Below are 15248 nucleotides of genomic sequence, written 5' to 3'. Positions count from 1 at the left end.
TATAGAGAAAATTTAAAAAAGCACCTATATTTAGTGTCTAGCAAGAGCAGGATTCAGGTATATGGAGGTTCATTGGGTTCTAGATTAATAAAATGGCCTTTCATCTCTGGACATCCTAACACAAATCTCTCTAATATTACATACAGCTCCATGAGCGGTGCACTTAGCAGCTTTGGGTTTTTTTGCACCGTGGAATGCGTGCAGATATGCTGAGTCACCTGCATGCCAAAGAAGTTCCCAGTGAGTAGACCAATGACCAAGAAATTTGCATTATTCATATTGTATGGCTAAATACCTGGAAATGCTCATTATACTTATCAGGCTAGTGAATTTGTGTGGCAGCACCTCCTAATGGACATTATCAGACCTGCTTGCTTGTATATCATAGGCCTTATTTACTAATAATTAGTAGAGATTCTCTTTTGCAGTCTGTAATAGTTATTAGTAGTTCTGCAGGAGAATCTGGATTCTGTCCCCATTAAATTCCAAGTGCTCTAGTGGGCCAAGGATCTGATACATTCTCTCTTCATTTCGGTGAATATCGTGTGTGCGCGCACAAATCGTTTTTGTTTCTTTATTTTAACAAGTGCTAATCTCATTGGTTTGGTCTGTCCTGAAGGTCCAAAATTTAATTTGATTTGTATTGTTTTAAAAGAAAGAAGTTAACTATTAGGCTGGTGTAGCAGCTTTTACCTGGCCAATATAACCTGCTGTCAGCAGGTGTCAGTACATAGGTGTAAGGAGAACGGATGGCCAGTTAGAAACAAAGCCAATGTGAAATGTTTAAAACAAAACAAAACTGAAAATCAGGGCGGAGGGTCAGAAGATCTGGGCTTTAGATCCATTTCTGCCACTGACTTGCTGTGTGACCTTGGCTATGTCATTTAACCTTTCTGCGCAATGGAGACAACAAGACATTTACCCAATTTGCAGGAGGGGTCGACAGCTTAATTCATTAATATTTGTTTGTAAAGTACATTTTGCTCCTCAGATGGACAGTGCTACACATATGAGATCATTATTTAGAGTTACATGGAGAGGAGCACCTGCCAGCCCTGCTGCATTTACAGTCCAGCCAACGTTTTGCATATTCCTCCAGCTTTATGGGGCTTTGTTACTTGGCTGTGAAAATTCACTGCAGGACTGAACTGTGCCTACAAGGACTTGGCCTGGGAATGATCTTACTTTAAGTATCTGTTCAGATGCTGCATTTTACAGCTGGAAAAGTCCAATAATCACCCCCAACAAATTAAAAACAAGCAGTTTCTGAGCATGCCGATTTGTTTGGATTTTTCTTTAACTCCAATTAAAAAGGCTGTGGGGGTGCAGAAGAGAAATTAATGGAAACTTTACAGTTTGCTAATTCACAATTTGCATTTTGAATATCTTAGAAATAAACTTAAAAAGAGAGAAGAATGCCACTGCATGTCTGATGACCTTTCTTGAATGCAGCTTTTATTAACACAGGCACAGTGCACGGGCATGGCAAAGCCATTAACATGATAGGTGGTATATTGTGTCATGATAGGGTAGTATATGTGTCAATCATGTGCCTAAGAATGAGTCCCTGGGGACTTGTTGATACAACGGGACATAATAGCTCTGAGGATTGGTTTGACAATCTGCATTTAAAAAAAAAAATCCCTAACAACCCCTTTGCATACATCCATAAGGGAATATCCTTGCATTTTAGACTCATCTCTGAGTTGTCCGAACTTTGGTAGGTTGACGTCAAACCAGTGTTGTTATTTCCATGTAGTTCTGTGAAGTTTAATTTGTGGAAGTCTAGGGCAATAGATTTAAGATAACACAAGATAGCTTTATCTGGCGGTCTCAGTCACCATACCATGGGGTAATTGACAGTCTCTGCTGAGGAGGGGCCTGGAACTGGGTTAACAGGTGGTGGTAGCTGTCAAGACTGACAGAACTTTGTGGGAGGCCAGGGCTTGAATCGCTGGGTGAGCTCTGGGTCAGGATTTGAGAGGAATAGGCTGAAGTGCTCTTCCGGTGCTGTGCCCACACAAAGGTGTAGCAAGTCAGGACTGAGGTTCGTTGGCAGAGCTGTGCAGGGAGGAAAAGGATGTTTACACTGTCTGTCTTGTACCAGTGCTCAATCTTTCAGTATCACAAGCACTCTTACTTACCCTCCAATTCCACAGTGTGGAAAAAAATAAAAACCTCATTGGATTCACTGTTAGTTTAGGGGAGAGCGGGGTTTGGTTTGGTTTGATTTTTTGCTTTAAAATATGGACTGTGCAAACCTCTTTTCCAGAGAAACGAGGCAGGGATGTCTTGGTGTCTGCTCAAGTTGACTCCAGTCTTGGGATTAGATCAAAGCAATCATGTGAGAGCAATCATGTGAGTTAGAACAGCAAGTGCCATCCCTGTCATTCAAAGAAGCATTATAATTATTAATGCATGATATGAATCTTTCTGTAGTGGCGCAGCAAGACTATTAGACGGATACGTATGGGCGCAGTGTGTTTTGAGAATGCTAATCAAAGAGGGCCTAAGAAATGTCAAACGGAAATTGACACTCCACCAGCATTAAACATTAGTCAGTACCTCTTGTGAATCTCACCAAGGTTACCCTGTTCTTGGCTCAGGGTGGTGGGGGAAGGAGGAGGGGCTGCTGGCTCTGTGTCTTGGATGGATTCATTAGAGGAGGCTGTGGGAGCAATGGAGTGATTTGCTGAGGGGAGGGGGTTTTGGTCACTCAACCATCTTGGAACAGGTGCAGAATCTCGGTGTGCTACTGAACTGCACTGCGCCTCTCCACCACCGACAGTCATTACTCTCAGCCCCAGCAGAGTCAGTTTGTGTTGGGAGCCCGAATCTGAGTACAGATCAGGCAAGGGAGCCGTTGTCAATTACACAGTGTTGGTGATAGGGGAAGAGAGTGTCTTGTTCTTTTTAAATCACCCCCTGGAGGGACACTGGAAGCTTTTTCCTTTTTAGGTAGGTTGGGTGCATGTTGTATTGGCTCACTAGGTATATGTTGCAGTTGGCCTCCTTGGTTACACATAGGTTCTCAGCTCTCTGCAGAGAAATAAACATAAGCAGGACAGATGCTTGGACTTCAGCAAATGCAAGTGTTTTCAAAAAAAAATAAACACCTCTCTCCATTTATTCATTTTGTTTTTAATTGCCTTGTTTTAAGTGGTTCTATTTGTATATTGTTCCCATTAGAGACGATTTACATTCCAGACATCCCATTACCAGTCCCTTTATGTTTGCTGAGGGAAGAAAGTCTAACAGATTTCTGTTGACTTTTTAATTTTCCTTTGCACAAATATCTATCACTTTTAATATGGATCTCTATTAGTATATCTGTGTGTGTACAAAGCTGGGCAGATATCTGCATTTGTATGTGGATGTGTATTCCCCTGAATAGGGGCTGCTACCTCTAGCGTACTGGCCCTACTGAATTTCCTTCTGTAGTTTCCAGTGAACATCTTGTGGAGTGTTGCTGTGCTCTTTTAACCAGTTCCAGCATTTCACCCCAGTGGTGACTGAATTACAGGAACTGGTGGCCTTCAGAGAACATCTTCACCGCAGAGTTGTGTGATTGGCACCCAAGTGTGCTGAGTGTGGGTGTGCATAGCCACACTGCAAAGCTATACCTGGGTCACTGTCTCCTCACTGGTGCTGTACATGCGTGTTGCTAGATGGGGGCATAGCTGATGGGTCTTTGTGCTGCAGTAGGCTCAGTTACTCTGATTCTTGCTCAGTGAGTTGTGAGAGAACTTCTCTGTCTTTCTGGGTGCACGGCTATTGGTACTAGCCTGCATTCTCCCTGCCAAGTGGATGGGTTACCAACACAAGTGGAAGTGACGTCTACTGTTGACTTGGGTCAGCTAATTCGGGCTCACAGGGCTTGGGCTGTGGGACTGTAAAACTGCCATGTAGATGTTCGGGCTTGTCCTGGAGCCTGGGCTCTGAGCCCCTGCGAGGGGAGAGAATCTCAGAGCCCGTGCTTCATCCCAAGCCCGAACATCTACACTGCTATTTCTAGCCCCACAGCCTAAGTCAGCTGACCTGGGCTCTGAAATTTGCTGCCACAAGTATTTTTCTCACAGTGTAGACACACCCCTGGTGTGGGTTGAAAGTGCTAGCAAATGCGGATAGCAGGGGTTTGTGCATGGACGAGGAGACTGGAAGAACAGCTTGAGAGAGAGAGCCTGAGGATATGTCTATGCTGCAAAAAAACAAAATAAAAAACCTCCACCCAACCAACCTGCGGCTGCGGGTCTCAGAGCCCAGGTCAACTCGTACTATGGGCTAAAAATAGCAGTGTAGACGTCCTTGCTCAGTTGGAGCCTGGGCTTCTGGTGCTCTGCACCGAGGGTATAATAGGCAGGGTGGTGCGTCTGCCTCGCCAGTTCCTTCTTACCGCTGCACCAGAACTCTCCACTGTCCGAAGCTGATCCCTTCTCTTGTTCCTGTAATGTATATATTCAGATGTATTAGTCTTAGGTTTTTGATGCTGGTTAGGGTTTTGGTCATTTCCCAGGGACTTAGATTATGCCCAGGACACCAGGCTTCAAAAACTGCAGTCTCCTGCCCCTGGTCTTCTCTAGTCAGTGACAACCACCAGCACTGCCAGAGTGAAAAGGAGAGGCAGGAAAGACCCTTCATCTGAGAGTAAGAGATGCTCTGTTGAACATAAAACGAGATCCCCTTCGAGACATTCTAAGAGGAGAAATCGCTCCCTGACCTGTCCAAGGTGAGTCTTCACACCCAAGCCACAGGGATTTAGTGGTATCAAGTAAAACGAAACACTAGAACCTGAAGGACTGGGAACCACTGGTGCCCTCAAAACCCACCGAGTTGAAGACTCATTCATTGATGATACTGTCATGACTTTGTAATGAACTGCCATTTACCTCTACTCCGGTGACATGGAATGACAAGAGACATCCTCCAAAGGGGCTGGTGACTTTGGCTACATCTTCACTACCCGCCGTATCAGCAGGTAGCAATCGATTTCTTGGGGATTGATATATCGCATCTCATCTAGACGCGACATATCGATTTCCCCGAACGCGCTCCTGTTGACTCCGGAACTCCACCGGAGCGAGCGGCGGTAGCGGAGTCGACAGGGGGAGCCGCGGACGTCGATCCCGTGCCATGAGGACGGTAGGTAATTCGATCTAAGATCCTTCGACTTCAGCTACGTTATTCACGTAGCTGAAGTTGCGTATCTTAGATCGATCCCTTCCCGTAGTGTAGACCAGCCCTTTTGCCGCTCTGTGGGTCCGGGAGGATGAAGATATTCAACAATCTTCCTCATTACTGGGATCAGTTCTCACCAGAGAGAGACATTAACACCAGTGGGAATTGAGGACTGTGAATGGAGTCTATCTCCCAACCCATCCACTAGCCACAGTTTCCCTTCAATGAGACTGATGGAGCCGGATCTGACCTTTTCATTGCTGGGACAGGCAGACGTGGTGATGGAACCAGATTGACCGCCACTTTGAGTGATCAGCCCAGAAGAGATCAAGAATCTCCTGGAACCAGGCTCGGGCACACAAACAGGGTCTGCTTCCTCAGGACTAGTGGCACCAAATGCCTTGGGCACTGCTGCAACATACTGTTGACCCCCATACTGGTCTTATTGGGGCCAATAGGACCGCTATGCATGGTACCTGGAATCCATTTGAGCCAACAGGGAGTCAGACCACCTGTCTTCTGCAAGAAGTTAACCAGAACCTCTCCTCAAGCTTGAGAAAGATGAGCTGGTACTGCCGGTACCCACAGGGATATCATCCTCATCACCTGGTGAGGTGGTTGCTCCAGCCTCACTATCTCCCCCAGGTGATCGTAGACCATTTCAAGAGGTATTATGGAGAATGGCGCAGAAGCTCCTAATCTCCTCTGGATGAGGTCCTCTGGAGAGGTACTACTCTCAACATGAGTCCTGGATATACTACAGCCTACGGAATCCGGTTGGGTTGCACTATCTGTGAATTAAGCTTTACTAGACCAGCAGGGTCTGTACAGCACACGGCAGTTCCCTGTGCCCCTACCCCCAAGAGGGCGGAAAAGCAATACTTCGCCCTGACTAAGGCAGTGGTGTTCTTGCTCACCCACCCTGCCTCGAACTCCTGGATGGTTCAGGCGGCCATGGAAAGATCCAGACATCGTCATCCAAGGGCCACCCTTGCAGAGGAGGAGGCCAGGCATGGAGAGGTATGGAGAGGAAGGTGTTTTATCTACCAGCCCTCCGCTTAGAATCTCAAACTGTCCATCTCACCAGATACTATTTCCTCAATTACTCTGAGCTTCTGGACTTTAGGGACAAGTTGCTCAGGAGGACAGGGTTCAATTTCAAACCTTTATTAACGAGAGCAAACTAGTGGCTGGACTTCATTCCTTGGATGTGAGACAAGCATTGGCATTTTTTCCGAAGAGAACAAAACAAATCAGAAAGTCACTAGACTGCTCATTGCCATAGCAGAATGAGTACAAGGACAAGCCATATCCTCTCGGAGGACCTCTGTGGATCTCTGGCAGTATCTTCCTCTATCAGCTAGCAGGGCTTCCCCCCTTTACAGGGTGCTGGCTCTCTCCACAAAGGGACAAGCAGCCTCCATAGCATGACTTGAAGAGGTGTCCCGACTTGAGATCTGCAGAGGAGCTACATGGAGTTCCATCCTCACATTCACCAAACTGCCCTGCAAATATCAAATGGGCACCTCGGAGAGATGCTACTGTCCCAAAGGATGCATCAGCAGAGGAGTCTTGAACCCTGGTATCCTTTTGGACAGCTGTTCTGCCAGCAGCTATATCACTGGCATCCTTGCATCTCCCTCCTCTCTGAGTACTGCTGGTCAGTCACTCACATTGGGACACACACAGGGACCAGCACTCAAAGAAGAAAAGGAAGTTACTTACCTGATTGTAATGAGTTCTTAGAGATGTGTGCTTCCTGTCCGTATTCCACTGCCTGCTATCCTACACCTCTGCTTCGGATCTTGACAAGATTCATGGTAGAGAAGAAACTGGAGAGGTGGTCTGTCCTCCCCATGTCTTATGCCTTTGGTGTGAACACAAGGAGAGCATGGGTACAGGCATGGACCAACGCACCCTGCTTGCAAGAACTTTTTGGTCTCAGGCACATGGAGTCCATGTGTACCCTCGACAGACTGTAGAGAGGGATCACACGTCTTGAAAAACTCCAGTTACAGTGAGGTACTTAACTTCCCTTTGCTGCAGTTATGTGGTCTGTGCGCTGCCACCTCCTCCCCACTTGCCCTCGAGCTTCCAAGTTTATTTGCTCTCTTCCCACCCAAAAAAACCAACTCCACCATCACTAATGCTAGCATCTGGATTTGCAGTCAGCAGCCATCTCCTGTAACCATCAATTGTCAGCTTTGCAGCCCCCCCTCGCCCTCCCGCCTCCCCCATCACTCACCAGAGGAAAAAGAGAGCTGGAGCCAGAGCTTGAAATATATCATGCAATAGTGTATCATGAATTTCTTGTGAATCACAGTGGAGAAACAGGTTTATTTATTTCAGAGACTTTAAATCAATATAAAGTAGGTCTCTTAGTTCTGATGCTGGGATGGAGTGTGAAAAAATGAGCCCATTGTACTCTTAAAACTTTGGGGAAAGGAGATGACAGCTGTATAATTCCATTTACCAGGCACTAGGGGCTTTAATGTGAAGGTGACAGGGAGCTCTTTGTGCGTTTAGAGCACCATATCTTCTAAATAAAAGATCTGTAGACTTGATAGTGGAGCAGAGCTCTGACTTTAATAATCTCCAAACATTAGACTGAGCCAATATGTTCCCAAGTCAGAAAGGTCCCCCACCGAACGCTCGTAAATTAGAAGTGCAGGCACTGCACACATTCACAGATTAGAAATGCAGGAGCTGCAATCCGTTTCCAACAGGAAGCCCAGATGGAGAGGAGGGGGGCGTTCACGCCGCCATGTGAATAGGATAAAGATTCGAGAACCAGGGTGTTTAGAAGCACAGCTCTCAGCTCTTCATCCTTTCAAGGAACGTGCTTCATGTTGGCATCCTAACCTAGGTCTGTTCTCTTGTACCCAGATGCCATTTATCCCATCATCTAATAAGTTAATGTGCAGAGCAGAAGTGCTGAGTGATAAAAATGAAAGCTGTAAGATGTGCCGAGGCTCAACCACAAATAATGGTACTTGGCTTTAAGTCAGTGCAATGTGAATTTTTGTTGAGACCCTTACTATGATCATTTCTCTTGTGTTTATTAACGCTGCTAGCTATTGTATGTGTGTCTCTTTCCAATTCTAATTTCCAACACAGACTATATAAGCTGTGGGATATAAATTGCCATTAATATTATTTGTATAAAATGCAGTGTTCACTTCTTATAAGCTAAGAGACTCTCTCTCTCGTGTGAACACAATAGCAAGTTCAAGCATAATATTTAAGGTTGCCATAACAGTTTCCATTCTAGCCCTGTGTTCTCAGTTCCTCAGATCTTTCATCTGTGCTCACACACACAGGCCACTAAGTTTTCAGCAAAACTAGTTTTGTAGTTAACTGCCTCAGTGAGTAACAGCTCAGTTGTTGGAAATGTGTCTAAGGACGGCTCCTGGCTGCTAAGATTTAGAGTACATGGGTGCTGGCAAAATGAACATACCTACTTTAGAAAACATGACATTTATACTAACGCTGAAGGGGAATTTTCAGAGACACGAAGGGCAGTTAGGTTCCCAATTCCCCTTTGTGCTTTTGAAAATCTCCCCCAACGTCAATAAAGAGACTAATTTCATTGTCATTATGGCCTATTAAATAAGTAGAAAAGAATGAAATAGATACTACATATGTATCTAAGGTGGTAATAGAAAATACTACATTATCTGAGAAACAGTATTTGTTCATGTAATTAAAGCTGTATTGTAATGCATGCAACATTAGATTGGCATTTCCTTTTGAGTACTTAATTGTGCAACTGTAATGTTAATGTAGGGGTTTTTATATCGAGCCTATTGGATAGATTCCTTCTTAGTCGTATGAAAGGTCTGTCTTAAATTAGTGAAAATATGGGCATCAGGGTGGCCTAAAGAGTTAGCACTGGGATGTGGAGCCTTTCACCTCTAGTTTACCTTTCTGAATTTGGCCCAGAGCCATAGTGACCAGAAGTCATTGCCATCTCAAGGCCTGTATGAAGGAGTTGGTGGTCTCAGTCCCATTTCTAGCTTATTTGTAATGGATGTGCTATGAGGAGTATTGTGGTGGTATTGATGGGATGGCTGTTAGTGTAAACAAAACCAGGCTTGTTTCTAGACCAAGGGAGCAGCTATCTGCTGCTGATCGGAAATGCCAGAGCTGAGCTGCTGTATTAGAAAGCTGTAATTATATATAAAATGCTAAGACATTGAGATTAGAAAGCAGGAGATCAAATGCAGCCTCTCCCCTGCCTAGAAACATCAGAAAGGAAAGGTACTTCTGTTACTGGCAGCTATGGGCCATCTCTGCATTAGTCACTCACTCCCAGTAGCTTCTTTTCCCCCTTATTGCAAAGTGTGTGGGACGGGAGCAGGGGAGGGATTTAGGAGGGGGACACAGTCTTCTGATTTTGTAGTACTTTCACTTTCTTTTAGTGTTGGGATCCAGTTCATTTTATTTTTAAGCAGACAATCTGGTTTCAGAAGTTCGGTGTCTAATGCTTCCTTATTAATGACTATTCTGCTCTGATTATCTGCGCTATCAAATTAAGCACAAAAAGATGTTAGAAGTACCAGTATGCAATTATATCTGTATAATATACATGTGCTTTTTAAAAAATCAGATCCATCATCCTTCATCGCCACTCCTTACTTATCCATGCTTTCCCTGCGTCCAAGGGCTGCTAGGCTTGGGAGCTAGGGTTTCCACTGGTCCCTTAAGTGCTTGGAAACCTCTCCTCCTAGGAGGTAGCCTCTGTGCAAACTTAACCCTTCCTTGAACATGGTCAGGTCCATAAAACTGCTGCTCACCATAAGGTAGATGATGCTGGCTGGTGCTGCCTTGACTCTCTCTTGAGTAAGATGCTCCAGTCACCGCCACTTCCCTCCTAGGGTATTTTAAAGCCACCTGCATGGCTTGTCACAGAACCTCCATTGTTGGTGTTTGCTTTTTCGAATGGGGGGTTATGGTTTTGGATACGCAGCTTGCTCCTAAGGGACCTTTCGCACATAGGGCTTGTGTAGCATTGTCTGTCTAAATTATCTATCAGCTTTTCTAAAGCTGCCCGTGTGTCCCACTGAAGAACACCTTTAATTGCGCAAGCAGCAAAGAATCCTGTGGCACCTTATAGACTAACAGACGTTTTGGAGCATGAGCTTTCGTGGGTGAATACCCACTTCCTCAGATGCATGTAATGGAAATATCCAGGGGCAGGTATATATATGTGTGCTAGCAAGCAAGCTAGAGATAACGAGGTCAGTTCAATCAGGGAGGATGAGGCTCTGTTCTAGCAGTTGAGGTGTGAAAACCAAGAGAGGAGAAACTGGTTCTGTAATTGGCAAGCCATTCACAGTCTTTGTTCAATCCTGAGCTGATGGTGTCAAATTTGCAGATGAACTGAAGCTCAGCAGTTTCTCTTTGAAGTCTGGTCCTGAAGTTTTTTTGCTGCAGGATGGCCACCTTAAGGTCTGCTATAGTGTGGCCAGGGAGGTTGAAGTGCTCTCCTACAGGTTTTTGTATATTGCCATTCCTAATGTCTGATTTGTGTCCATTTATCCTTTTCCGTAGAGACTGTCCAGTTTGTCCGATGTACATAGCAGAGGGGCATTGCTGGCATATGATGGCGTATATTACATTGGTGGATGTGCAGGTGAATGAGCCAGTGATGGTGTGGCTGATCTGGTTAGGTCCTGTGATGGTGTCGCTCACCTAATTATTGCGCAGGCATTGGTATTGTACTTCTCCAGCCATTTCATTCTGCTTCACCCTTGGACATTTTCTTGCAGAAACATTTATACAGTAATATACACTGCACCATTTAAAATTGTTAATTGGAGATTGAATTACTTGTCAGCCTTTAAAAATGTAGTCCTCTCAGGTCAGAGATGAGGTAGTTAGCAGGGCTAAATGGATGAGCTATTGCATTCATTTTTTCTCTAGCCAAATGATCATTGTCTATAAGCTGGCTAGCCCCTCCATGCCTTTTAACCTCTGGCACCTTAGCTGAAATCCAGTCTGAAACCATATATGTGAGATGAGTTGGCAGATTCTCTGCTCACTTGCAAGTGGATAGGAGAACACACACAAAAGAAGTGGGGGAAGATGGAGTCCAGTGGATTCATGCCTAAGTACCAGGTTACATGCTGGGAGACTGATTCTTAAACATGCACGCACTCTTCCTGTAGTGCAGGGAATGTGGTAAGGTAGTTTATGTTGTTTGCTTTGTTCTTGAATGGTGATTAAACCAGAATTTAATTTTCTTTTAAAGATTGCATATACTGAAATCGGGGTGGCTCTAGGCATTTTGCCGCCCCAAGCACGGCAGGCAGGCTGCCTTTGGCGGCTTGCCTGCGGAGGACCAGCGGACCCTCTGTAGGCATACCTGCGAGAAGTCCGCCGAAGCCACGGGACTAGTGGACCCTCCACAGGCAAGCTGCTGAAGGCAGCCTGCCTGCTGCCCTCGCGGCGCCGGCAGAGCGCCCCCCGCGGCTTGCCGCCCCAAGCATGCACTTAGCATGCTGAGGCCTGGAGCCGCCTCTGACTCAAATTACTCATCCCTCCCATGGGTCCATAGGTTAGTGAATGCACCTGTGTACATACATGTAATATAACACACAAATTAGGTGAGCTACCATTCATCAATATTGTTTTATATGCATCTGGGAACCATGATGCCTCTGACGACAAATACGCTGATAAGTAAATATGGCTCTCACTCAGTATTACACCGTGATCTCAGTGGCACAGAGCCTCCCAATGCTCTGACACTTCACTCAAATGTCTGGAGCACTCGGCAAAAGGAACTGCATATTTATCTTGATCTCCAAAAAGGGATTTAAGGGCAAGAGCAGGCAATATATTAGACTGTTTTCATTGCCTGTCAGCAGCGGTAAACCTGAGCTGTCTGCAGTGTCTCTAGATAAGCAGTGGCCCATTTTGCATGTACCGTACGTGTGCATTCATTTGAAGATAAGGAGTTAAAATTCTTTTTATTTTTATTTTCCTCCGTGGAAGGTGTTAGCAGACTTGTGCCTCCCATCTGGAGGCCAGTCTTTACCTGTTCCTGAACTTATCTTCACTCCTGGCTTCTCAACTTGGGAGGGTAAAATGCTGGTCATGGCACATGATTTTCGGGGGGGGTTGTGTGTGTGGAAATAAACGGAAGCGGGAGCCAGGAACTCCAGAGTTCAAATCCCGGTTTTTGCATTGACTGCCAAGATGTTGGGCAAGTTTCTTAACCCTTCTGCCTTGGTATCCCTATGTGTAAAATCTGGGTAATACCCTTCTCACATGGGTTTGACGAGGATGAATTACTGTTTGTAAAGAATTCTGGTGCCTGTGCCTCCATATTCCAGAGGAAAGTGGGCTTGCATCAGGAGAATGGTGCAGTGCTGTCAATGGGCGCAGAGCTTAGAGGTTTCCAGACCCCAGCTCTGGTCAATTGTTGCCACGAAGAATAAAGTCGGAGTACTTTACGAAGTTTTTGTTGATTGTAAAACTAAGCTAGTTATGCGTATTATCTAGATCAATCGAAATCCCAGTTCTTGGCCAAATCCTGAGAGGTGCTGAGTGCTCCCATGGAAGTTAACAGGAGCTGCAGTGTTGCTGAGGGTATCTGCCCCTCTGAAGTTGACCGACAGTATTGAACTCTGGTTCTAGTCATGCACATGCATGTAACAAACCACAGGATTATAGAATTATTTCAACACCTTTTTTCTTTTAAAGGGGACTTAATTATTTTAAAGCCCCCTACTAATTTCCCTGAAATCTTCCTGAACAAGACAGGTTACGTTCCCTATGGGAAGTTTTAGGACTTCAAGTCATTTGCATTCATGAAGATGAAACCAGATCTGAACCTCACTTCCACACTGACTATGCTGCCCTAATGACTTAAAATTGCTTCTGTCTCTGGGTTTTTCCTACAGCCCCATTCCCCCCAAAACTAGCTGTTTGGGGCCAGGGGTGGAGGGATTGGTTTGAATTTGTTTTAGATCTAAATGAAACAGGTATCTAATGCCCTCTGCCTGTTAGAAAGACTCAAGCCATAAAAATAACAAACGGCATGTATTTGCTAGAATGTCAAAGTTATGAGTTTATTTTGTAATGATGTGCTCCTGCCTTCATGAGGTAAACTGGCTGTGGCAGAGGTGTTATTAGTAATATGGATTCAGTGGAGCAGAAAGCTGAGTGACCGAGAGATCAGTGTATCAGTCAGTGAGAGGGCAAATGGAAAGAGACAGCAGGAGAATGAGAAAAGAGCTGCAGTGCCTGGGCTGAGATTAGAGATGGAGCCTCGTAAGAGAATTGAAAGTCCAGCAGTCGCCGTCCTATTCTTCCTGCCCCCTCCAAGGAGGCACCGGTTCTTTGTCTGTGCTCACGTGCTATACTGGGTTTTGTGCAGGGCTGTGGTTTTTCCCCCTTAAGGGCCTAAATGTGTCAGTTCCACTGCTGTGTTTTGCACAAAGGCAGCTTTGGTCTACTGAACTGAAGACCTGGGTTCTAGTCCCAGCTCTGCCACTCCCTGGCTGTGTAACTGAAGGCAAGCCATGTAACTTCCCCGTGCCTCAATTTCTCCATCTGTGAAATGTGACAGGAGAGTGAATGTTTGTATAGCACTCAGAGGTCTAGAGAAGGTCCAGTATTTGTTACTGCTGCTGTTCAAAGAGCTGCCTCAGCAATGACTTGCTGGAAGGGTGGACTGGAATGCACACACGTACATGGGACAGACTGAGCAGAGGCTTTTTGTTACCCTTTCACTTTGTCTGACCCTTTCTGTTCCTCGTTTGAAAGGTACTTGGACGGGAGGTGTACACCTCAAACAACCAGCTGGGCGGGGTCCAAATCATGCACAACAATGGCGTGACGCACAGCACTGTGAGTGATGATTTTGAAGGCATCTACACCATTCTGCAGTGGCTGTCCTATATGCCCAAGGTAAGTCTCATTGGTGCAGCAATGCATGCTGCCGTTGCCTACACTGGCTAATGGCATTCACTTCACTCAGTTCTTTGGGGCACTGCAGAGGCCACTGGAGAACTGCCAATTCCCTGTGCACATCACCCCGCTGGCAAACTGTCCATAGTAATCTGTGCAGCAGGGTTTTTACATGTACAGTTGATTGTCTTTTATAGAAATGATGCTAAAAGTTTCCCCTCCCCAGCAAAGTTACTGAGTTGCTCTGCAGCCAGGCAAACACACAGGTCACCTGTCTTCTGGAAATAGTGGGTAAGATGAGTCAGGCGGCTTTGGTCACCTTTTTTTAAATTAAATGGCGAGCTCGGTAGATGCTGGCAGCACCTGAAGCTCAAGAGTAAACCAAGTGCAAAATATGCCAAATGAAGTCTCACGCAAATGTCAAAGTGAATGTACCATCTTCTTCAGACCTTTGCAAGGACATTGGGATGCTGCCATCATTGGGATTGTCTAGAAAGGGGACGGTAACGCACAACAGGAACTGGGATGACATCAGCCAGTTCATTTGCATTTCTAATGTTTGGTGCAGAGCTATGAATACTGTAGGACAATTTATCCCATTTTTTTTTTTTGCTTTGTTGTTTTAGAGTGTATCCAGCCCAGTGCCTACCCTCACCATCAAGGATCCTATAGACAGAGTCATTGAGTTTGTTCCCACCAAGACTCCCTATGATCCCCGCTGGATGTTGGCTGGACGTCCTAGTCCCAGTACGTACATCTTTGTTGCGCAGGTTGTGTGATAGTTCAGCTGGTTTCAAGATCTCTACTGGCATTAAAATGACAGCCAGAGCTCCAAAATATGTACTTCAGTAATGTGATTTGGCATTTACCAGTACTAAGTATTGTTATTAATAGTACACTAATGATGCTGTATGGAATGGCTGCTGCCTATTAGCTTCAGAGCACAGTGGTTATAATTAGAAAAGTGGGGATACTGCACTAGCCACTGACTCCATTTTCAGTGGACTGAAGCCACTGCAAGAATGATCATGTCTGTGATAAATCTCTTATGTACTGGAAACCCTTACTCACTTGGATAATTCTTACTCATGCAAGTAACTCCATAGACTTCAATGGGACTATTTTTGTGAGTAAGAACCAGATGCATTAAGGTT

The 15248-nt window shown here is 45.3% G+C and overlaps 1 protein-coding gene across 6 annotated transcripts in view; it reads left to right on the top strand.

Moving 5' to 3' along the window:
* The window catches only part of ACACA (acetyl-CoA carboxylase alpha), a 217350-nt gene that overhangs the window by 147891 nt on the left and 54211 nt on the right, over positions 1-15248 (top strand). For all 6 annotated transcript variants that reach the window (XM_030536766.1, XM_030536765.1, XM_030536763.1 and 3 more), the window contains 2 exons: positions 13951-14094; positions 14721-14841. In XM_030536766.1, the coding sequence (XP_030392626.1) occupies positions 13951-14094; positions 14721-14841 (265 nt within the window). The remainder of the gene's footprint in view (positions 1-13950; positions 14095-14720; positions 14842-15248) is intronic.

This window comes from Gopherus evgoodei, chromosome 17 (assembly GCF_007399415.2).
Source record: "Gopherus evgoodei ecotype Sinaloan lineage chromosome 17, rGopEvg1_v1.p, whole genome shotgun sequence".
NCBI lineage: Eukaryota > Metazoa > Chordata > Testudines > Testudinidae > Gopherus > Gopherus evgoodei.
This window is presented reverse-complemented; position numbering and strand designations above follow the sequence as displayed.